General features: G+C 34.9%; 2 protein-coding genes across 2 annotated transcripts in view; both read left to right on the top strand.

Annotated features, from left to right (window-relative positions):
* Window positions 1-24,993, top strand: part of LOC119070673 — a 73,526-nt gene that overhangs the window by 23,544 nt on the left and 24,989 nt on the right. The window lies entirely within an intron of this gene.
* Window positions 289-1,968, top strand: LOC119070672. The gene is made up of 3 exons (XM_037175111.1): window positions 289-820; window positions 887-1,630; window positions 1,696-1,968. Exons 1-3 carry the CDS (start codon window positions 359-361, stop codon window positions 1,771-1,773), a joined length of 1,284 nt encoding a protein of 427 aa, XP_037031006.1. The 5' UTR covers window positions 289-358; the 3' UTR covers window positions 1,774-1,968.

Below are 24,993 nucleotides of genomic sequence, written 5' to 3'. Positions count from 1 at the left end.
ATGACCTGATAAATTCCATAAACCATTTACCAAGAGAAAATCTCCAACTTCTGAAGCCTGTATTACCACCTTACCTGCTCTTCAATGAATTAAGGCAAAAGACTCGAAAAGAAGACATCTTTTGTAACCCTATGACCTTTTGTAACCGTGACGAAAAATATTATTGCCCCAATTTGAAACAAATGGAATGTCCAAACTTATCGAACCCACTCAATAAAAATATTTTATAAGGAACAGATAACTAATCTGATTATTCACTGAATTGTATGAATAAAATGTGATTTACACTCCATTCAATCGCCAGTCGCCCAACGGCTCTCTGCCCGAACTTTTGCAAGTGAACTACACAGAAATTGAAATGAAAGCTTTCGCGATTATTGTAATTTTAATCCAAATGCATTTCGCATTAGGCGAGAATCCAACATGTGCTTTTTATGATTTTAACGATCCACTAATTCTAAGCGAATTCGACGATTGTACATTGGCTGGAAGTCATCCACTCAGGACACTATCTTACAGTGACTCAACATTTGCACCATTTCGTGAAGATTCCCGGTTTTTCCTAACTACAAACAAAAGTGTTCACTCGGACATCACTCAGTGCATATCAACAAAAATTCCGTTTCGCGGAAATTTCAGTTCGTTTTCGTTTCAAATTGGAATTAATATGCGAAACAATAAAGACATTGATCAGTACAATGACGTGCAGTTGTTCATTGAGGACATATTGTCATTCCAAATCAATGCCAACACAAACGACTGGACGTTATACAAAAAGGATTATACATTGCCCAGTTTAGGCTCATTTGACAATGCAGTCGTAAGTGATTTTGCGCTTTTCACCACTAATCTTCAGTCTATATTGAATGTAGCAAATTTGTTTTAGATCGGCCTTAAAGTACGCATTGGTAGCAACAGTGATCTTGCGGTTGAATTTTTAAAATTTTATGACCGTCAAATAACAGACGAAAATTGTGTTCCACATGAACCGGAAAGTACAACTGTTGTAACAGAAGCCCCAACAAGGGAAACAGAAGCTCCCACAACAGAAGCTCCTACAACAGAAACTCCTACAACAGAAACTCCTACAACAGAAGCCCCTACAACAGAAGCTCCTACAACTGAAGCTCCGTCAACCGAAGCTCCTACAACTGAAGTTTCTACAACTGAAGCTCCTACAACTGAAGCTCCTACAACTGAAGCGCCGACTCCAGAAACAGAAACTCCAACACCGGAAATAGAACTGCCAGCATGTTTAAAAATCGATTTCAACAATGCGACGTCGTTGTTTGGTATATTCAAAGAATGCCATTTACAATACTTACCCGAATTGATCATAAAATCTTACGTGGATACTACAATAACTCCCTACCGCGACACATCATTATTTTTCTTATCCAACAAATGGGAAGGTTATTCATGCTTGGAAACTACTTCAAACTTTCCACTGCCTGAAGCCAGTATCGTTGACAGTGTCATATTTCTAAATGGCGCTTGGCCTGGAGCCTGGATAGAGTTTTCCGTTACCGACATTTATACAGGTGTACGTGAAGTGGTGAAAAGACTTGAAATTACAAACAATTGGATACGGTTGTCTGAGGAAATTAAAGGAAGCTACAGCAATGCTCAGGTGAAAAAACTCATTTCGCTGATGAAGCATTGGATGCCTAAACAAATTTGATTTTGTTTTTACAGTTTATGATCAAAACAAACATGAATGCTTACAGTCAACTGGCTGTGGAATACTTTAACATTCGTAGTGGCTCATGTTAAACATTTTATTTCGGAAATATTTCATCGACTAAACTGCCTGCAGCTTTGCATGCGTTATCAACAGGTTTTTTTTATATTTTTATTAAAGACTAAAATGGATTGTAAAGAAATTTTAACTATCGCCCGTAAACCATATCGTATAAATATCGATTCAGGAAAATTGAGCAATAAATTCAAAATTTGATGCTTTCGGCAGTTTAGTTGGTTTTATCTAAATTGTCTAAATTACGTCGAAGTTTAAGCTATTATTAGGTTGCATTTTCGATAATTGCCTTCTAATTTCGTATTAGTCAGGGAATATTTTTGTAAAATTGATCGCTTAGACTTGTAAAGTGCGATCTTCAGATTAAGTGCAGCGTATTTACGACAGTCTAGATAAGACTGAATATTTATCGGAAGAATAAGAAATTGTTCCCAAAAATACCACTACCAAGCATAAAGAGAAGTGAATTTTTCCACTTGGTCTAACACCTAGCCTTGCCCAATTCGAATTGATTGAAATTTGTCATGGGATCGTTTCAGCCAATAGAAATTCTCAACGAAGCGTGTTTCCACAATTAAAAGATGAAAATATTGTGTGTAATTAATCGGTGAAATTCTAGACTTTTTAAAGCAGAATGATAAAGGGCTCTTCACAAACCCCGAAAAGACAAAAACTTTTCTCTTCGAAATATTAAATTTCATAACCAATCCGAGTATCACTTCAATTTTAAACTGTTACACGTGCTGTCTGTTTTGGATGTCCTTTTGTCACAAATTAATGCAATGAAATAACAGTAATACAAAAACCGTTATTCGCCTATAATATAGTTGAACGTCTAAGTGCTTTTTACAGGCTCGTACGAAGTACAAAGAACAATAGGTTTCCTGTTGTGTTTTAATCCTTAACCGATACTAGATACTGCTTTCTTTTGAGGGATTCTTTTGAAAAACAGCCTACCGAAATCGGGCGTGTTTTCTAGTGGAACTTTTTATAGGTACCTAGAAAGGACTTCGACCCTAGAAGCCAAAACCACTCTCAAAAAAATTCTTCGAAGCTTTTATGGCTGGTGAAATGGAAAATGTGTCCGATTTCGGTAGGCTGTTTTTCAAAAGAATCCCTCTTTCTAATTGGTGTAATTTCAACTTTGTTGAGACACAGTGGACGTCAGTGAAATTTGTGTCAACTGTTTTTCACCTGGTCCACTCATACAAACAAAACTGATCGTACTTTTGGACTGACTAGTTACACGGACCGTATAGACCATAAAATTAGATTTGTCTGTATCTTGACCATATCAAGAATAATTGAAGTAAATTTCACTAACGTCCGCTGTAGAAGAAGATTGGCAGATTGAATCTTTAAATGACCCCGAGTGTTTAAAACGAAGAAAAGGCCTCAACCGTTATAATTCATGTTTTAGTGTACGTGTATGGCGAGAATTTAATGTATAAAGCGTACGCTCTTGCAGACATTTTCCACTTAAAGGTTCGTACACAATTTTGAATGGTCCCTTATCTCTACCATTTTTCGATAATTCAATCAATACAATCATCTCCTCTTCCGTATATAAACATTTAATTGGAATATCCGAACGAATATCTTGATTCCTTTCCTGTAAAGAAGTCGACCTGATTTCTATTGGCAAATCAAATTATCTAAAAATAAATTGCTCTCTGCTGTCTATATGGTTTTATTGAGTTAGACAGGGTCAATGAATCTTTTTGTTGTTGTTGTGTCGTTGAATGAGTTTATTACATTTATTTACTACCATATTCTCGTCACCTAACCCACATCCCTAAAGTGTTTACATTTCTTTGATTCGCTTGGTTTTTATGTATGGGTATAACCATAAAATAATTTCCGAAAACGTGTTCGCCGGTCATTACATATATTAACTTTGTATTACTATTCGGTCTGTATTCAGGCAATCCCCAAAATTACAACCGAATGTCTCGTTCATATGTGAAAAAATAGAAAATAATTTTTTTTAATACAAGCTATTCTCGCAGGACATACATCCTAAAAACGTTATTACGGATAAAGACTGTGTTTGTGTGTGTCTGTGCTGAACACGACAGAAATTTTACTTTTATATTTTGTGTTCCTTATTACCATGATTATACGAATATGTTTGGTTATATATACTGTATACTATATATAAATTCAATATTTTACGAACTCTCTTTCTCTCTCCAACCTCTGTTTTATTTCATTTTAATTCAAACGATGTCAAACTGGCGCAATGGAGAAACAATGTTTTGTTGGTTCGATATATTCTAAAGCCCGCGGGACATATCTTCTTTTTAACTATGGTCATGTTTTATAAGTTTCGTATTTCAAAAATTTCTATAGATCAATATTTGAATATATATTTGTACACATAGTGAGTGTACTGTTTGTACACCACCACGGCAGTTATGTTGACGCAAAATCTATATACGTGGAAATGTTGACAATGCAAATAGTTGATTGTTTATTTATATCGAAAACAATTCCACATTTTAATTGAAACAAATATTTGGATGCTTCCGGTGAGCTTATTCAAAAATTAAATATCCACCGCGCACAATAGGTTTATTTATAGGTGAAGGATGGAAACCGATTAATTTGTTGTAGGCGTCATTGTCCAGCCCACTCATTCGTATCTCAATTTATTGCTCTTTTCTGCTCAAGAATTGTAAAATTAGCTAACTCACTATTATTAGATGGAAAACGTGGTAACGTACCGCAAATCTCGGTGTCTGTGGGGTGTATGGACTAAGACAATTTTTTTTTTGGAAATTGTAATCTTAACATGGTCACTTTTCCACCAGGAATGATTCACTAGGCAACACATTTGTGCACAAATAGTGGCATAGTGCGTTGGATTGGTTGCGATGTCCGGAGTACGAAACATGCAACCGATGGACCTAATGACGGATGTGGTTCCGCTGCAGCCTCATTACAAAAAATTTAAAAAGTAATGGGAACGGGGAAGTCATTGTTGCAGCAAATATCTAGGGGTTCATGACTTCAAATAACCACTTCAAATGTCTTCCCTACCTATCGTTAGTATGAAATAGGTATGAAAGTAAATAGTGGCATAGTGCGTTGGATTGGTTGCGATGTCCGAAGTACGAAACATGCAACCGATGGACCTAATGACGGATGTGGTTCCGCTGCAGCCTCATTACAAAAAATTTAAAAAGTAACGGGAACGGGGAAGTCATTGTTGCAGCAAATATCTAGGGGTTCATGACTTCAAATAACCACTCTAAATGTCTTCCCTACCTATCGTTAGTATAGTAGGTATGAGAGTATGAATAACTTTTGTTTTCCTTCGACATTTTCTTCGACAATTCAGGTGTGGCGTCTGGTTTCGTCGAGGTCGAGCTTCCAGATTTTTTGTATTGAAACAATCACCTCGAGTTTTCTTCATTATATTGAATCGTGTAGAACAGGTGGCTATCGACAATTTTATTTTTTATATAGATTAAGGTAGCGAGTAACAAGAAACGAACAAAGTTTTTGATTTTCCCACAGATAAGTATAATTAGAAACCAACTTAAAGTCACTTTCTGTTTAAATGCAATAAGTTTTCACTTCACTTCAAACCCCCAACCAGAACAAATCAATGAGACGAGCCTGAAATATCTGATCTCTTGCCACTTCATTCAACATCATTGAACATTTTCCATTAAGCATTTGTAATTTGCTCCAGTCTTTAACACATTAATGACTGTTGTAGATTGAAACGCTTGACTATAAAGTGTTTTAAAACTTCCATGAAACTTCTTAAACTATACGTCTATGTCATTCGAGGCAGCAAAGGGGGATAAGTGAATTAGCAAATTAAATTCTTAACTTAAATTAAAAGTGGCATTCGACAGTTTGCGATTTATTGGTGTTGATATAGTAATAGTTCAACGTTGGTTGTTTAAAAAATAAAAATGGTGGAATGAGGATTAAAACAATTCATATGGGAATTAGGGCAATTTTTAATCAATTTAATACATTGAGTTGCACTTTACGCTAAATTTATCTCAATGATAATAAATAGATCAATAATGTTACAATCTAATGAATGAGTTGTGGTGGACCGAGAACATCATGAAATTTCATTGATATTTTCCAGCGTGAAGTTATTTCACCTGAAAGAGCGCAAACAATGAAGTATTTTGAGAAATTGTGGCGACTTCACATGCCAACGAAGGTTTACTATTTTGAGAGTCATTAGTAATTCACTTCAAACGGTGAAAAGCAGACGCATAATTTATTTTTGGCTGTAGATGGTCGTTGATCTGGTACTTCAATATATTTAGTACTGCAATAGGTTAGTTTGGTTAGGATTTTATGGTCCGTTAGTTAAATCCATTAGTCATCTGGTATTTACAACGACGACAAGAATATGCAATGAACTATGGCAAGTGTGGTTTTATATAGAAGAATGAATGATAACAATATTGAAGTACTGACTTTACTGAAACACTGGTAGATACATTACACAAATGAAGTAGCAGATTTAATATCTTTGAAGCGATAGTCTTGCTGTTTCTAAAAGAGCAAAAAGGTGAAATTCAGTTTGAGGGTACGTGTGAAGTACAAAACAGTACATGGCTTTTTTCGTTTTTTATTTCGGCAATGGCATAAAAATATCTAAAACAACAATTTGTACGAATTTAGCTGTACATTCACATCAAAACGCAAAATATGTTAATACCAAATAAATTTAACTTAGGAAAATTACATTTATTACCTTCACATGATATCCCAGTACATTAATATCTTTTGTAACCTCTGACCTTACATTGCTTGTGTTTACCGATTCTAACTCACAACATTTATGAGCATGAAAACACCTAACAATAGTATTGTTGCATTGATATAAAATATACAAATTCTCCGGTGAAATCGTTTCGGTTTATAGTTCGAAAACTGTGCGCGAGAACATGCTTTCCATATTTTATTATAAATTTGAAACAAATATAAGATCCATTCGGTTTCACAATAAGACTTTGAGCTGCGCTCTGAATATGGAAATGTTGTGTAATATACACCAAAAACAGTATATGGGAGTTGGAGGAGTTGGAGATGATTTTAATGAGCATGGTAAACAATCAGCCAACGTTGTAGAAATTTTTGTGTGAAATTTTAAATGTTTCAAATTCAGCAGAAAAGTTCATCGTATATAGCTACACAGTTTCGTCCTTTGAAAGTATAAACCCTAAATAAATATGTTCTTGTAATTCTTTTACTTAAATATACACACTGACTCCACGATGATACCACTTCTAACTGCTAATGAGGCTTTTATCGAAACATCAACCAATTAACTTTAGCACAAGATCAAAAACAGTAAAGGAAGACTTTATGAATCTTTTTAGAAGCAGCGTCTGTATCACGATAATAAGTATCAAATCTATTACTTCGTTTGTTAAAATTATCTTATTTTAACTGTAGATAATTAGAAGAAGTTTCTGAAAGATTAAAAAGCGAGGTCGAAGTCAAGTAAAATCAGTATGGTGTAAGGGTAGCTTGGAAACGAAACTCTGGGTTGTGTTACTTCGTGTAAAGAACGTTATGTGAGGAAATTAAAGTGATTTCACTAATTTCCTTACTATTCAAGGAAACTTGTGGATAGTTTAAGAAATTATGAATACTTTGGGGAATGGGAAATTAGAGATATTCAAAGAACGAATTACTGAAACAATTTCCCGAAAATTTAAACTTACCAAAACATAAACTTTCTCATATTACTCAAGCGTTCCTCAAATTCAAATTGAACTCAATAGAACTTGGAAAGTTATTTAGTTACATGTGGAACTCGACTCGCTCTAAAACCTCCTAAATCGACCGGAATAAATTGTTGCGATTGAGCTATAAATGTGATGTAGAAAGAGTGGATATTATATTAACGTTTTCGCCGTCATACATATGCATAACGTTCTGTGAAATGTTGCGATATGTGTGTACTGGGTACATTATTGTTTGTAAAATTGAATAAATCATATTTTTCGAAGATGGTTGGTTCTCTCCGGTCATTTCATTTTAGACTGAGCATAAAATAGCTAAATGAAAATGTTGTAATATTTCTGTCGAAGTAATTTTCGTTTGAGACATTCTGGCGCACAATGTACACATATATGTCGGTCCACATTATTTAAAAAAATAAATAAGCAAAATAGAGCGTGTTCTGATGTCGTATGTGCTTTTGGCTAGTGGTCTTTTAGAACCATATAATACACGCACGGATTTTACATGCTTTTCTAGTCACATAGCACACATAATAGAATGGGTATAGCCAAGTCGATAACGCTGTATAATTAATGCGACAGATTTCATATTTTATTTATGGAACGTAAGCGAAAATTGTTTCAGCGTCTGAGTCGTTTTATTATGCACAGAGCATGGTAAACACGCATTAAGTTATCCGATTTATTTGACGTGAAGATTAGCTCCGTTTTACAAGCGAAAATTATTTTAAATTTTATTTTCTATCCAACGCATTTTAGTTCTTGTGTTTATAAACTCATAATATTGTCGGTATTATGATATACGTACATCCGATAAAATCGACATTTTAATTAAAGCTTTCTGCTTTTAAGCTCGATAAGAAAATCTCCAACTTTTCACGTAGCATCTAATATTCAAAGCCGAATTACTGAGAATACAAACAAACAAAAAAATGAGTTTTTCATCTCCGTGGCTGCTTAGCAGTGGATGGTTCGAAAAAAATACAATTGGAGAACTCTTTTGTTCCATTATGTTTTGCATCAAATGCAAATCCAGTTCCGGTGCATGCTTGAAATATGGAAAAAAAAGGTATGAGCTTTTGTTGTACTTATAGAAGATACGACTACAATCGTAGCAATTATTCTCCGGCTTTGCTGCTTTTGCTTCATTAATTTTTTAAATTCAGCCCTAGTTGTAGAGTCTTCTAAAAGTGTAAGAACAAATTGCCATCTGTTATCGGCTGCGACGACAAAAACAAGAATTCTGACTAATATGCTCTATTTTATTGCAAAATTCATGTTTGAGACGGATGAAGTAATAGATTTTGTATTTGCAAGATACTCCGAACAACAGAAGTAATAAATGGTTCTGTCATATACTTTAAAGGATACCAATGTACTATAGTAAATAAAACTTTAAAAATAGTTTAATGCTAAAATGCCTGAAGTGATTTCGTAAAGTTTTCCATAAATGTAAAATTCTTTAAAGTCTTTTCTCCCAACTTTTTCTTTGCTTTCCACACCATAGTTTTACTTCCGCCCATCCATCGTAATGTTTTATTTTACGTATTTCTTACATCAAAAGTTGCTCCGTAAAGAATTTTGCGAGGAATTTTGGAGTTATAATGACAAAGCCATCATCGTAGTAATTGTCCCTTTTTACTTGGCACAAACGTTCATCTACTTTGTTCAACATATGTAACGAAATGTGAAAGTGATTTATAGACCGAATTCTTAAAAAGGTCGCTGTGTGGTCATTTAATAATCCGGCGCCTTATATTGCATGTGAAGTAACGGCTGTTTGTATCGACACAGTAGGGAAGTACGGTAAATTCATTTAAAGAAAAACGTGTGGATTTCGTCCTTCATACAACAACTACATAAGACATAAAGTTTTTGCTCAATAAAAGCGGTTCAATTCGCATTCAACTAGAATGGAACACTTAACCAATGTTTTTGACAAATATAAAAAATGAGAAAAAAGGAAAAATATTTCTCAATTTATGCGGATTATACGATTTTATTAAAGTGCTTCTTGGTTTCATTTCATCAGATTTCCAGTGAATATGTAATGTGTGGAACAAGAGGTATTACACATACAGTCATCCAGTTTTTATACTTGGCCACTGTTCACAAATTCGGTTACAAGAAGGGGTGTATGAGAAAAGCCACAGCACTGCTTCTAGCATGAACATAGAATATAGTCGGAGACACTGCGTTTCTTTTGTACATATAGATGACTGGTTTTCGTTGTATGAGTTAAAACATACAATACAAACGATCCTTAGCTGTAGCTCTTATCACCAAAGCCTTCAAATTTGACACTTGTCAAGTGTTTATGCTGGTGCAGTGCTGTGGAAAAGCGTATGCTTGAAACATTTTCGAAATGATCTCCATTTTTCTTTTGACGTATGATGATGGGAGTGGTCTGAAAAAAAAATCATTTTTCAAGCACTTTGTGAATGACCCCTTTTACAAGGATTGCTGATACTGAATATTTGATGTCTAATTTTATTTGTGGTGTATATGTTATGTAGTGGAATGTGTTGAGGATAAAAACAAAAGCAACGCCGGCTTTATGGTAGTAATAAGAGTATGTTTTTGGGGTATGAAATTCCTTAAAAAAAATATATGAAGAAAAATCAGAGAAAAATGTTTTTTGTATACCAAAATCGTCTGTGACGCTGCATAGTATGGGATGAATACCTAATTTTCGAATTTTACGCACATCCATTGTTTAGATAAAAAATTATGGAAAATTCTTGTAGACATTCATAATGTGCCTACGGTGAGCATTTTTATTAAGGGATTAAACCAAACATTTTGCATATAAAATCCTGACATTTTCGGTTGGTAGAAGAGAATACAAGAATTCAATTTTAGTCCAAAAGATTAAAATATAAAATTTGAGGCAGGTATTAAGATTGATATAACTGAAACGTGACAATCGAGTGGGAAACCAATGTAGAGATTGCAATGGAACCGATACAAATCGACGTAATTTTTGGAAGTATGAAGCTATCGAAACACAATTTATTTACAAGCGAAAAAAAGACTGCTCACAGTGGCGCAGCCAGTAAAAAATCGATCTTTTCAAAAAATAAATTTTACAATAAATAAAAGTCATCTACTCTATTAGCTTCTAATGTTCCCAAAATGCATGCCGCGTTCCCTCTTTGAATGGCAATTGAAATTTTCTGTAATAAATAATCTGTTGAACGTGGTTCTCCTGAAGCAGCCTTCATGATTGATCCCAATTTTTGAACAAATTTCATAGTTTCTGGCCTCATACAACCTAAAGTTTCGAAAGCTAACGGAGTGAACAAATAATTTTCTTTCAAATGTTTGAAGCTATCCTGTTGATATAGAGACTGCTACCCATACGAATCTTGTTTCAGACGGGAAGCATGTAAGAGTTACTATAGAATCAATTATTTCATTTAAAGATTGATTTATCAAAAACCGTTGAGCCTACTTTCATTTTTCTTATAATTCGCTAACTTAAATCTTGTTACCGGTGTAAAACAATGAGTCTGACACCATTTTTTCTTTTAATAGTGACAATAAAAGACGATAACGAAAGGACATTGGTGCCATAAATGTGACTTTTTTAATTAGCGAATTATAAGGAAAATGAAATTGGACTTAACAGTTTTCATCTTCATTTGATCTAAGTATTTTTAATAGAAATAGATTGATTTCCAATCTTTTACTTCATTTAATGAACACGCTTTTTTTCTATAACAGAGGATCGTCTTCGCTTCAGCAGCCAAAAGGCCTGCTTACTATAGTAACAACATATCCATAAAATCTTCAAATATTTTCACTCGATCCTCTCGTAAACCACGTTACTAGGAAACATTTTTTTTTTACAAAAAGGAAGTGAATGAGAAAGGTTTTTAAGAGAAAGTAAAACCAAGAAGGTATTGAATTATGAGGAAAACGATCCTCTGCCGAGGGGTGACGCACTTCCATTTAATCCATTTAATCCATTAAATCCATTTAATCCATTTAATCCATTTAATCCATTTAATCCATTTAATCCAAAAAAAATTTTTAGTTTTACCGAAATAATTAGGCTACCGACCTGAAAAATTTGTAAAGTAATTGCGAAAAATAGATTTGCACGATCCCCAGCTCGTTTAAGTACTCGTGAGGTATAGGAAAAAATTTTTTGTGAAAAATGGTATTAAATTTATTTAATCCATTTAATCCATTTAATCCACTTTACACCAAAAACTCCTAAAAGTGGATTTTTTCGCTTTTTAACATTGTAGTATGAGTTGTAGTACGTGGTTCGATCAAAATCAACAATTTTTAAGACTTTTACAGTATTTGGTAAAATGAACTTTTTTCCTATTTAATCCATTTAATCCAATTTTTATTTCATTTAATCCATTAAATCCATTAAATCCATTTAATCCATTTAATCCATTTAATACCATTTAATCCATTTAATCCATTTAATCCATTTAATCCATTTAATACCATTTAATCCATTTAATCCATTTAATTCATTTAATCCATTTAATCTAGAAGTGAGTTACCCCTCGTCCTCTGCAGATTTCCCAACATCGGGAAAATAAAATTTCAATTTTAAAACAAGATTGCAATTTTCAGTATTTTCAGCCCGGATATATTTTCAGTCATAATTCCCGGGAAGATATTATTATTTCACTGATGGAAGGAAATTGTACCACGACTGACTATGTTATTTCTTATCTACGCGGCAAAAAAAAAACTCATGAGCTCTGCGTTATGATGACTTTTATTAAATGTGCGATAAAACCATTGAAGTAAAAGATTTCGTTACAATCTATAGTAAAAACTTCGATGAAAAGAAGTAATAGATGAGATAAATAATGATGGTTTGTTTACGTGGACTGTCGAGGCATAGTTAACGTAAACAAACCAACATTTTGATCAACCGGTAAAGAAACCGACCAACTTATAGATAAATATTATTCCTGGTCAAATGCTTACCGTCCGTGAAAAGTATTTGCATAAATTTTGTGTTAAATAGAGTCTGAAATAATCACTTTCCACTAGTTCTAAGCTATCAGAAAGTTTCAAGTGATCACATTACATTGTGCTCTCCACATCGAAGGTTACCTCACTGTGCTTGCAAATTAGTCATTATTTAAATGAATTCATAAACATCAAAGAGCTCTAATGTTAGAGAAAAATTGTGACCTTACACACCACCTTCGCTTAGTTTAGAATTTTCATGGCCATTAATTTAAAACACTCATCTTTTACTCATCTTCTAGATTATTATGATAATCTCTCTACCAATTAAAATTCTAAAATTATGTAGGCGCAACGTCCAAAGGATATGCAAAGAATATGGTGCGCTCATTATACGTGGGTGAAATGTGTACATAGTCTCTGTATCGTAACATTCATTTATTTACGGAGCTGACATGTCGCTGAAAAGTAATTAAAGATTTGGGACATTCCTAATTAAATGTAGACACGAAAAATGTGTAACATACAACCGTGACATAACAGCTGACATTACCGTAATCGCGATAAACTTTCGAACAAAAAAAAATTAAATGCAGAATGCTATCCGGCTGTATACATATGTATAGTTTGTTTTTCGATTTTTTGGTTTGGTTATACTGTGAAAAGGATTTAGAGCGAAGACAAACTTTTCTCGGTATTAAGTGAGCTTATATGTTTACTGCAGCCAGCTGTTGGTTATATTGTTCAATTATTTATTTGACAGGTTATTTGGATACAGTGGCAGGAAAGTTACGAAATAGTAACCACATCCATCAAAAAATTGGTTGAAATTTTAAGTATCTTCACAACGCAGGTGAGAAACTATTCATTTTGTCATATCAACTGAAACTTCGAATGACCTTACTATAGTACAAATAGTCAATATGAACACTATTTGCACCCGGGTGCAAATAGTCAATATGAACACTATTTGCACCCGAGAGCAAATAGTCAATATGAACACTATTTGCACCCGACTGTAAATAGTCAATATGAAAACTATTTCGCGCGGCGCGAAATCATATTTCATAATGTTAACACTGCAAATAGTTCATACATTGACAAGGAATAGTCGCAAAAATCCTTCCTTATGGTTTGTAGAAGGAAGAAGTCAGTATGAACGAACGAACCAAACTACTTCCTCACCAAGTTTGAAGAAGGATGAATTCAGTAGGAACACACCAAACTCCAAACATAGTTTCTAGAAGGATGAAATCAGTAGGAGCCAGCCAAAATCCTTATTTACTCAAATTGTGGAAGGATGAAGTCAGTAGGAACGAACGAACGAACGAACCAAACTGCTTCCTCACCAAGTTTCTAGAAGGATGAATTCAGTTGGAACAAACGAAAGTCCTTCCTTACACAAATTGTAGAAGGATTAAGTCAGTAATAACGAACCAAAATCCTTCCTCACAAAGTTTGTATAAGTGTGGGAATGTGTTAGTAAGTCGTACGTGTATGCGTACAACCCTTTGATCGGGTCAGTTCTTATACGAAAGTCATTAGAATAAGACGTGTTTGAATTTACGGAGTAAATAAACTTGAATTTTTATAACGATTAAGTGTTCGTTTCAATTCATTAGTCGAGTCACAGCCCGAACCTCCACATTTGGTGTCAGAAGTGTGTTTTTTGTTTCAATTCAGGAGGTTTTCGTGTGTTTTAGTCGTGCCTCGAAAATTTTTCTTAAAATTTGTTCAAAATGGCTGCGACAGTGAATTGAGACGATCCAACGGCAAAGTTTTTGTGTAATTGTGGAACGGATGGACTTTGAAACCGTTCAATGAGAACTTTATACTATTTACACATTGACTGTGTATGTGAGAACACTATCGAAACATTAACTTTACATTGATGTGTTAAAATTGCCAGATGAATCTGGTATAAAAGAGAAAGTGATTGTCCAAAATGACAAGTGTTGAATTCAGTTGACGTATAGTTTTGTCCTTATGTTGGATTTGCTTTGAAGCAGTAAAAGTAAATCATGGATAAACTAATCGAAGATGTTCGAAAGATGACAGTGAAAGAGCTTAAAGAAATGCTTAAAAGTCGCAGCATTACTTTAAATGCGAAGAAAGATGTTTTATTGGAACGACTTATCAAAGAAATCAAGAGAGATGAACTTGAACACGTTCATGGCGGAGATGCCGAAAACAATGGCGAAGATGCAGTTGATGGTGCAGCTGGTGACGCAGTTAGTGCAGGTGATGGTGCAGTTGGTGGTCTTGATGAGAGCCATTATCAAGATGCACGCGATAATGATACTAGCGAAGATGATTCATCCGATGCTACTGATGAAAGTGATTCCGACAGCAATGACAGTGATGATGCAATACCTGCAGCACGCAACAAACGGCCGATATTTACATTCAAAGATGTTGAGGAATCTATGACACGATTTTCTGGTGACCGAAAGCAGAATTTGCATAAATGGATCAAAGACTTCGAAGCAACTGCCAAAATAATGAAATGGGGCAAGGCTCATAAGTATGTGTATGCGAAACGTTTGCTCACTGGTGTAGCACAAATGTTTATCAATGTTGAAAAAACGGTGGTTACATACAAGCAACTCAAGGCTTCGTTGAAACGAGAATTTGGCAAAAAATTATCCAGCGCGAAAATACACCAGCAGTTACGAGATGCAAAGAAATTATCAGCCGAAACGTATCGTGAATATTTGTATCGAATGATGGCTATTGCAGATCAAGCAGATGTTGAAATAGAGTCCACAATTCAGTACGTCATCGATGGCATCGATGATACCGACGCGAACAAATCAGTTTTATACGGTGTGGTCACGTTGAAAGATATTAAGAAGCGACTCGATGCATATGAAGTAATGAGAGCAAAATCGAAATCAACAACCAATTCGCCAAAATACGATAAATTTTCTGGCAATAATAAGAAGAATGACGTCAAGAAAGACAGAAATATTACCAAAGATGACAATAAACCCAACTCCAAGAATCGTCGATGTTTCCGGTGTGGAAGCAGTGAACACGATGTTAAGGTTTGCCCAAACGAATTGAAATGTTTTAAGTGCAACAAAACTGGTCACATCTCTAAAGATTGTTTGTATGCTGAGGCAGCAAAGTCGACCAATTCATCGAAATCGTGTAACGCAATTGTCGACAATGATGATACCATGATGAAGGACGTTAAAGTTTTGGGATATACGGTATCTGCTCTGGTTGACACTGGTAGTCCGTATACGTTGATTACACTCAAAATTTTCTACAAAATTGGTGCACCGACAATCAATCCGGAACGACATTCATGTAGAGGTGTTGGAAAAGGAAATTTTCAGACACTTGGATCATTCGATAAGCAAGTCGAAATCGATGGCAAATTTTACAATACTGAAATTCATGTTGTTAATGACGACGATATCGACTACGATATGATCATTGGAAAACCGTTATTACGACGAACTGGTTTGATATTTGACGATTCTGGATTATCACTAACGAAACAAAGTGGTTTAGACTTAATCAACGTTGACAAGATAAATGATGACGTCGTGAACTTAAGCCATTTAAATGTGACAGACCAACGAACAATTCGTGACATGATTGCCAATTATCATCCTCATCAAACCAAAACAACAGACGTTGAATTGAAAATTTTATTGACCGAAGAGCAAGAAATTTTCCAACGTCCACGCCGTTTAAGTGAAGCCGAGAAAATGGAAGTTGAGCGAATAACATCAATCTGGCTACAGGAAAACATTATTCGTCGGAGTAATTCAAGATATGCACAAGGAGTGGTTTTGTCCAAGAAAAAGGATGATTCGTGGCGTTTGTGCATAGATTATCGGCGATTGAATCGGTTGATCATTCCAGATCGTTATCCTTTACCATTGATTGACGACCAGTTGGACGCTCTACGGAGTGCAAAGTATTTTACGAAAATTGATTTGAAAAATGGATTTTTCCACATCAAAGTCCACGAAGACAGCATCAAGTACACCGCTTTCGTTACTCATAACAATCACTACGAATTTTTACGGTTACCATTTGGTTTGAAGAATGGATCAGCGATGTTCATGCGATATATTAACGTCGTATTGCAAGATTTAGTCCAGCAAAAATTTTTACTGATTTATTTGGATGACGTCATCATAATTTCCGAAACAATAGCTGAAGGTATAGAACGATTCGAAAAGTTTTTACAAGTTGCTTCTGACTATGGCTTACAAATCGCTTGGCATAAATGTAATATTTTGCAAACTGAAGTCGAATACGTTGGTCACGTCATTTCATTTGGATGTATTGCTCCAAACCCCAAGAAGACTGCTGCTGTTATGAATTTCCCTCAAATCAAAACGCTGAAACAATTGTCGTGTTTCCTTGGTTTGACTGGCTATTTTCGGAAATTCATTGAAGGCTACGCTTCAATTGCTCGACCGTTAAAAGAATTGGAGAGACGTCAGACTCCATTCATCATTGGTCCGACTCATCAATATGCAATTGATTCATTGAAGCGTGCATTGGCATGTAAGCCTGTTTTGAAAATGTATCATCCCGAAAGAGACACCGAATTGCATACTGACGCTTCACAGTATGGCTACGGCGCTATGTTATTACAAAAGGATCCGGAGGACATGAAGTTTCATCCCATTTACTACTCCAGCCGTAAAACATCCGACGCCGAACAGAAATACCATAGTTACGAATTGGAGGTATTGGCCATTATTTCTTCATTGAAGAAATTTCGTCATTATTTATTGGGAATTCCATTCAAAATTTTCACGGATTGCTCTGCATTCGAGCAAACAATGAAGAAACGAGAATTAACGACACGCGTCGCACGATGGGCCTTATTGTTGGAAGAATTCGACTACACGTTGGAACACCGTTCAGGCAGTCGAATGAAGCATGTAGATGCATTAAGTCGATATCCAATCAACGTCATTACGCGAAGTGGAACGTCAATTTCTACGGCAATCAAGAATGCGCAACTGACAGACGAACATCTGAAGACAATACGAGCTGTATTGGCAACAGGTCCCTACCAGAATTTCCTACTGAAAAACGAAGTTTTATACAAATTACACAATGGTCGCGAACTGTTGGTTATACCGAAGAAAATGCAGTCCGAAATCATACGTTCTGCTCACGACAATGGTCATTTTGCTGTCAAGAAAGTTGAAGAATTAATTTTACGTGAGTATTACTTCGATCACCTAAAAGATAAGATTTCTTCCCACATCAAGAATTGCGTGCAATGTATTTTGGCTGAACGAAAACGTGGTAAACAAGAGGGTTTTCTACACGCAATTGACAAGGCTGACGTTCCGATGGACACCTGGCATGTCGATCACCTCGGTCCGTTACCGTCCACGTCTAAGCAATATCGTCATATCTTTGCTGTTATTGACGCTTTTACGAAATTCGTTTGGTTATTTCCGGTGCGATCGACTACATCAGCCGAAGCCATCGCAAAATTGAAGATCGTACAATCAACTTTCGGCAATCCAAGGCGTGTTGTGGACGACCGTGGCACTTCTTTTACAAGTAAAGAATTTACCGAATATTTGGCAGATCAAAAGATAGAATTCCGTCCAATCACCACTGGCGTTCCTCGTGCTAATGGTCAAGTCGAACGATTGAATTCCATCATAATTGCCGTCCTCACTAAGTTGTCAGTGGACGACCCGATGACCTGGTACCGACACGTTGAACGAGCTCAGAAGTGCATCAACAGCACATATCAACGTAGTATTGGAACTACACCATTTCAACTCATGTTTGGTACGAAAATGCGATTGGTTGAGGACATTTTGCTCGCGGAATGGTTGCAAGATGACATCATCGATGAATTTTTTCATCAACGCGAGGTGTTACGATCTGATGCAAAGCGACAAATTTTGAAGGTTCAATCCGAAAACAAGAAGAACTTCAACCGGCGACGTAAACCTGCTAATCAGTACAATGTTGACGATGTGATTGCAATCAAACGTACGCAATTTGGACCTGGTTTGAAGTTCCGAGGCAAATTTCTTGGTCCTTACCGTGTAACTTCTGTGAAGGGTATGGAACGTTACGATGTTGCTAAAGTTGGCGATCATGAAGGGCCTCATAAGACATCGACGTGTGCCGAATTTATGAAACCATGGGCTGGTCATTATTTCCACGATGCCTCATCCGAGTCGGATGAATGTTAGAATGGACGAGTGTGGGAATGTGTTAGTAAGTCGTACGTGTATGCGTACAACCCTTTGATCGGGTCAGTTCTTATACGAAAGTCATTAGAATAAGACGTGTTTGAATTTACGGAGTAAATAAACTTGAATTTTTATAACGATTAAGTGTTCGTTTCAATTCATTAGTCGAGTCACAGCCCGAACCTCCACATAAGGATGAATTCAGTAGGAACGCACCAAGCTCCAAACATAGTTTCTAGAAGGATGAAATCAGTAGGAACAACCGAAAGTCCTTCCTTACAAAAATTGTAGAAGGATGAATTCAGTTGGAACAAACCAAGCTCCTTCCTTACACAGTTTGTAGAAGGATGAATTCAGTCGAAACACAGTTTCTAGAAAAATGAATTCAGTAGAAATGAACCAAACTCCTTCCTTACACAGTTTGCAGAAGGATGAATTCAGTAGGAACAAACCAAACTCCTTCCTTACATAGTTTCTAGAAGGATGAATCTAGTAGGAACAAACCAAACTCCTTCCTTACATAGTTTCAAGAAGAATGAATTTAGTTGGAACAAACCAAACTCCTTCCTGGTCCAAATATTCACTTCGAGGGAAAAAAGTTGGAAATAGCATTTCAATGTTGTCTTTTGCCGCCAGAGCATTGCGAAGGCTAAAAAATACCACGAGAAAATGTTTAATCTCCAACTTTTTTCCCGATGTAAACACAACGTTTTCCAACAAAAAAGGCTTTCGAAGTTTCGGTGGAGGGAAAAATGAGAATTTTCTCGCTTAGTTGTTGAAAAATTAGCCTTGGGAAAAAGTCCGAAATTACAATCTCTCGGCTCGAATTGTCCACAAACAAAACTGTCGAAATGATATTTCAAAGTGCTTTCACCTAGGTTTCACAGATAATTATTTCATTTGCCGACAAAATAGGTACATCGCCCTTTGTCAATTTTCTTTCAGACGTATGAACTTTCGTAAGTTTTTCCTCAATAAAAACGACAGACGCATTTGCATAACAATAACAAAGATAAATATTGAAATACGGAACCTTATTTTATCCAAACAATTGCAAATGTTACGAGCATTTACTGTCGTCTGAAATCTATTAATTTCACTGAACAGCTTTTATACACAAACTCAATAAATTTCTCTTTATATGGAATTCAATCATCGTCGGGGACCGTACGAACATAAATATAAAAAAAATGCGAAAGCGATTGCTTGCATAAAGAAAATTATTGAATGTTTTATTCCTATCGTATTTGTACATAAATGGCAGCCACATTTCATTTCCCATTAATGTGTACATGATTAATTCATGGACGGTTACATTTTCAATATTTCGCTTTTTGGTATGAAAGACACGAAAAGAATTTATGAGATTCGATCTGGGATTCTCAGAATGTTTTTCCGTAGACACAAACGTCAGGCCTCATATAAATGTACCAGGGACTATTTTTGCAAAAACATTTTCCTAGATTTAACATTTTATTTAAGGAAATTAATTGGAAAATCTACGAAAATTTTGGTAAAATGTGGGAAAATTCAAGCGAATATGAGAAAATCATTTCACAAAAATAGTCACTGATACATACATACATAATATTCCTGTCCCTGGAGGGATATTTTACTCGTTCAACGAAAACCAAACGAAATGCTGGATTTTTTTTCCCGATGAGTGAATTTAACATGATTTCAATAAGTCCCGCAAACGTTTCAGTGAAACGCTCGAAAAGCTACTAAAAGTTTGTCGTTTAACGGTAATATTCGGAAATCGGTTCAATGTTATCGTTAGTGCAGAGTAGCTCCGTGTAATTGTTGGACATTTTTCCTTTAACAAAGTTGCTATAAAATTCCGTTTTTCAGCGCTGGTTGTTTTCATTTATTTAAAATGTATTCCTTTTGTATATGAAAGGGACTTTTTTGTAATCTTACATGAGAAGCTCTCGTGGATAATATGTGTTTCCAACATTTTCTAAATGTTCGACCTTCTTGTTGTTCGCAAAATATAATTGTTCGTTAATTACTGTGGAAAGCGATTGTCTCACGTTTCATTAACTTTTTTATTCATTTCTAAGTCTATTTATCTATCGAAATCAGTTCGTCCTCGTATCATATAGAAGCGAATTCAAGTCGATTCTTTTCAGACAAAATTAACATTGCGCCTTAGAATAACCTTGCATTCGCATTTCATTTTTGAATTATTTGTCAAAACTGAAAGTTAAATTACCACTCAGACTGTCAACTTTTTGCTTCCTGTAATATATGTCTGCAATAATATATCAAGCACACAATACAAAGCGCTCGCCATTAATATACGAATGTGCGATGAGCACTCCAATTTCACTTTGGAAAGAAAACAATGTAGGAAACTGCATTGTTTTGTTGTTGTTTTTTTAAGAAATTAATATTCAGAAATAAATCAATTCGCTTCGTAGCCTTGGAAAATATTTATCGCTGGAAGATATTTAAAATGGAAGAGTATTGTAATTGATCAACAGAAAACAATTGTTGAGCACTCAGGTTCATGGTAAATTAAATGCTGTAAATAGCTGCAAAACAAGGTCTCATTGGGGGCAAACCATCTTATAGATTAATTTTTCACAGGCGGCGTATTATCCTCTACAAGCTCTACAAATCAAAGTGTTTTCAATATATCGTTCAAAAATATTTTACCCACTGCACCCCCGGAAAATGAGCCGGTCTTATTAAGTAAAACAATTTTTGTAATAGTTCGGAACTTGTGTGATTGCAGCCCTTTTCTCCGGCTTGGGTTGCAACACTCACAATTGGTTAGATTATTGACTCCTTTTCTATATTTGACCACCTTAGTCAGAGGTCATTGCTCAATGTTCATTTATGCCATTTCAGTAAATGGTTATCCAAAGTAAAAACTCAGTCTTATTAGATAGACGAAGCGCTTAAAATGTTTCGTGATCAGATAGATATAAGTGTTTGAAAGTATGTGGCTCATCTGCTTTATTACCATACCCTGAATTTTTCTTTTACGCTCAGATTCAAACGCAAATCGTATAACGTTAATGGTTTTTAAAACAAACTTCCCTTGCGATCATCATTATATTTGTTTTATAATCATTTTCCTCTAACTCACCGCTTTTGAGTGTGAAAATAAATTTTACCTGAAAACACACAACGTAGATTTATTTACCATTCCTCAGAAAAAAAGTTAAACACCAAATGCTGCCAATTGAAATATCGTATACCCAATTGCCACTACTACATCAGACGAGAATAACGAATATAATTTAATAAAAATGCAATGAAACGGAATACCAACATAAAGCGGAGGGTTTTTTTTGGAATTTTATTTCCACTATTTGAAACAGTTTTTCAATTTATATATTTCAATATATAACATCGCACACATTCCATTCAATATCGATGTTCATTAAAATGCAACGACATTGTTATGGTTTGAAAATTTCAATACAATTTTGCAAAAATTTTCCTTTCCATTTTCAATTCTTTTCAATTCCTGTTAGGTGTTGTCAATTCCTGTTGGGCTTTTTTCAGATGGAACGATATAGTTTGTTTAAATTTTTATAAATGAAAAACTTATCGCCATATTGATATAACTTTGGATTTGGTTGGGTCAGGTCCTTTGACTGTTTTTTTGTTCAATAGATTTTATAACTTTTAATGATTCAATTTTGGTTTTAATTCCGTTTATATTTATATGAGCTGCGACGAATTTGTCATCACAAAAATGCAATCAAAGAAAAAACGGTATAATACGATTATCGATTCAAATTTCTCTACGCTCTAAGAGATGTCAATCCAACCTTTTTTCTGATTTTGAAGTCGTTGTGGATTATAATTGTTCCCACATAATTTTCGTCTAACAAATAAAAAAAATCGTTGCAAGTCTAGTGCTCTTACACACAAAAGTAGAAATCTAGATATTCATTTGTTAAACGAAATTTTTGTCGAATAAATTTTTTTATTTTAAGATAAGCGAAAAAAAAGACTGCTCAAATTGCACAGCCAGTAAAAAATCGATCTTTTCAAAAAACAGAAATTACAATAAATAAAAATCGTCCACTCTATTCCTTCCCAACGTTCCAAGAATACATGCTGCATTTCCTCTTTGAATAGCAATTGAAATTCTTTGCAATAAGTAATCTGTTGAACGCTTTTCCCCTGATGCTTTTTTCATCAAAGATCCTAATTTCGTGACAAATTTCTTTGTTTCTGGGCCTATGCAACCTAAAGATTCAAAAGCAAGCGGGGTGAATAATAGTATTTTTCGTACCAAGACAGGAAATGACGATTTTTTCAGCACCAGTCCTAAGTTTGTAATGAAAAATCATGGCAAAATAGGTCGTATTTCAGTTGTGGGATGCACAAATAATTTTCTTTAAGTTTTCTATAATGATTATGCTTTAATCTCTCCGCTTTCTCTGCAATTGAGCGTGCTTTTTTAGAAGTTTCACCAATGTATGAAGGAGCCAACGTATTTCATTTCACTGTATTTCACTGTCACATCCCATAAAAGAGATTTACCATGACTCCACGGAATTAGAGTCATACCATCAGGTCGAATTATTTACAAACCTCAACAACTCTTAAATCAGAAAATATGTCCAACTTTGTTCCAACTTTGACTGGAAGTAATACATTTACGAACTTTTAAGACATTTTATAGTTTTTAGGAATTTTTTAGAATTTTTCACAATTCAAGAATTGAAATTCCGAATAATAATAATTGTCGACAGCAGATGATGCTAAACTTGAAGTGTAAATGGCTAATTTCATTGTTAACACGAATAATAAAATCATGATACACATGTGGTATGTTTACATTACACCCACACCATCCTATAGACAAGTTATATCCATAGAATGAAAACTTTTTTTTTTAATTTTCATTAACTATAAATTTCCACAGTTTCTCTTTTCCATCCTCCTATCATTGTGTTCGTCTAGTTATTCATTTATGAACATAAAACTTTAGTGATGTGTAGTTTTTTGATTAAAATTTAAATATTTATAATACACCGGGTATAATGCATACTAAATGGGAAATATCAATTTTTGGGCCCACAGCAGCAGCCACGTTGCAATAAAAATGTTATCAGGCTGAGCACATTTAATTTCAATCCGAAAAAAACACACGTGTCCAGCATTATACACGTACAATGTTTATTAGAGTGATTGCTTTCCATTTTATGCAGCCATTTAGTATCGTGATTAATAAATTAACTGAATTGGAACGAGTGTTGAAGTGAACTTCATTCTTTTGATTTAATAAATAACTTTTACATTGATTGGAAATGAGAAATTAGTTTCTGATTAGATCACACAACCTTGCTTGTAGTACAAACACAAACCCACTTCAATGACATCAAATCGATTTGAACAGGTTATGGGCCCAGGGTACGCAGATAAAACAAGAATAGTACTTCAATAATCCATGAAATCAAAAGCTCTCGTGACCGTATAAGTATATTAAAATGCTTGATTTATGTGCAGCAATAACATGCACATTGTGCACATTACACAACATGCACGCCAGAGGTGCATGTACCAGCGTCCAGCATATCTACTCTATTATTCGATGATACTGTGAACAGGAATAGATAAATCAAATAAATGACGGTATGGCTGGTATATACCGCACAGTTAATATCGATAGGATTTCAAAAAAAAATGAAAAGTAAAAAATGGTTAAGTAACTGGAAGTGGAAGACGCCAACGAAGAGTGAAGTCTCTTTTAGCAAAAGAAAAAGTAGGAACACTCGAAGGGGTCTCGAAGAAATTACAGAAATAATCGCTTCACCACAGACAAAAAAGAGAGTTTATTTCATTACCTTCTTTGTTCTGGTCTTCTTCAGGTTTTTGGATTCTTGACGTAGGTTCTCTCATAGCAAAATCAAAGTCTATTTAAGGGTAAAACCCCCCCACTGTAAAGTAACTTACAAACGGATTCCTGTTTCCTTGAACCTCTTATTACAAATCTTTAACTAGGGTATCCGACTCGTCTATTCAACCTTGCCAATATATATATATATATATGAAATGCCTTACCGCCTGTACCGATATCATAATGTAACTTTTGACTCGAATGTTTTTCGGCATCCATCAAAAAGGATATGGCCTTTCTTCTTATCCCAATAAAAACGTAACAATAATATTTTAACAACAAACCTCCAACATATATATAGACACCTACAAAATGAGGGTTGACGAACTCGTTCCATTGTATTTTCTGTGTATTATTTTGCGTAAATTGATGAAGAAACGAAAGAGATGTGAGTAAGCTATTCGGACACTTTCAATCTTTGCGGATAGAAACCGAACAACACTATTATAATGCGAAATGGTATGGATATGTGTGGAAAAAGGATTC

This window comes from Bradysia coprophila (genome assembly GCF_014529535.1).
Source record: "Bradysia coprophila strain Holo2 chromosome IV unlocalized genomic scaffold, BU_Bcop_v1 contig_106, whole genome shotgun sequence".
Classification (NCBI taxonomy): domain Eukaryota; kingdom Metazoa; phylum Arthropoda; class Insecta; order Diptera; family Sciaridae; genus Bradysia; species Bradysia coprophila.
This window is presented reverse-complemented; position numbering and strand designations above follow the sequence as displayed.

Excerpts from the sequence above, each read along its gene's own strand:
- LOC119070672 (XM_037175111.1), top strand. The coding sequence starts at position 359 with ATGAAAGCTTTCGCGATTATTGTAATTTTAATCCAAATGCATTTCGCA. Across the intron at positions 821-886 it reads GCTCATTTGACAATGCAGTC|ATCGGCCTTAAAGTACGCAT; the intron begins GTAAGTGATTTT and ends AATTTGTTTTAG. Across the intron at positions 1,631-1,695 it reads GAAGCTACAGCAATGCTCAG|TTTATGATCAAAACAAACAT; the intron begins GTGAAAAAACTC and ends TTGTTTTTACAG.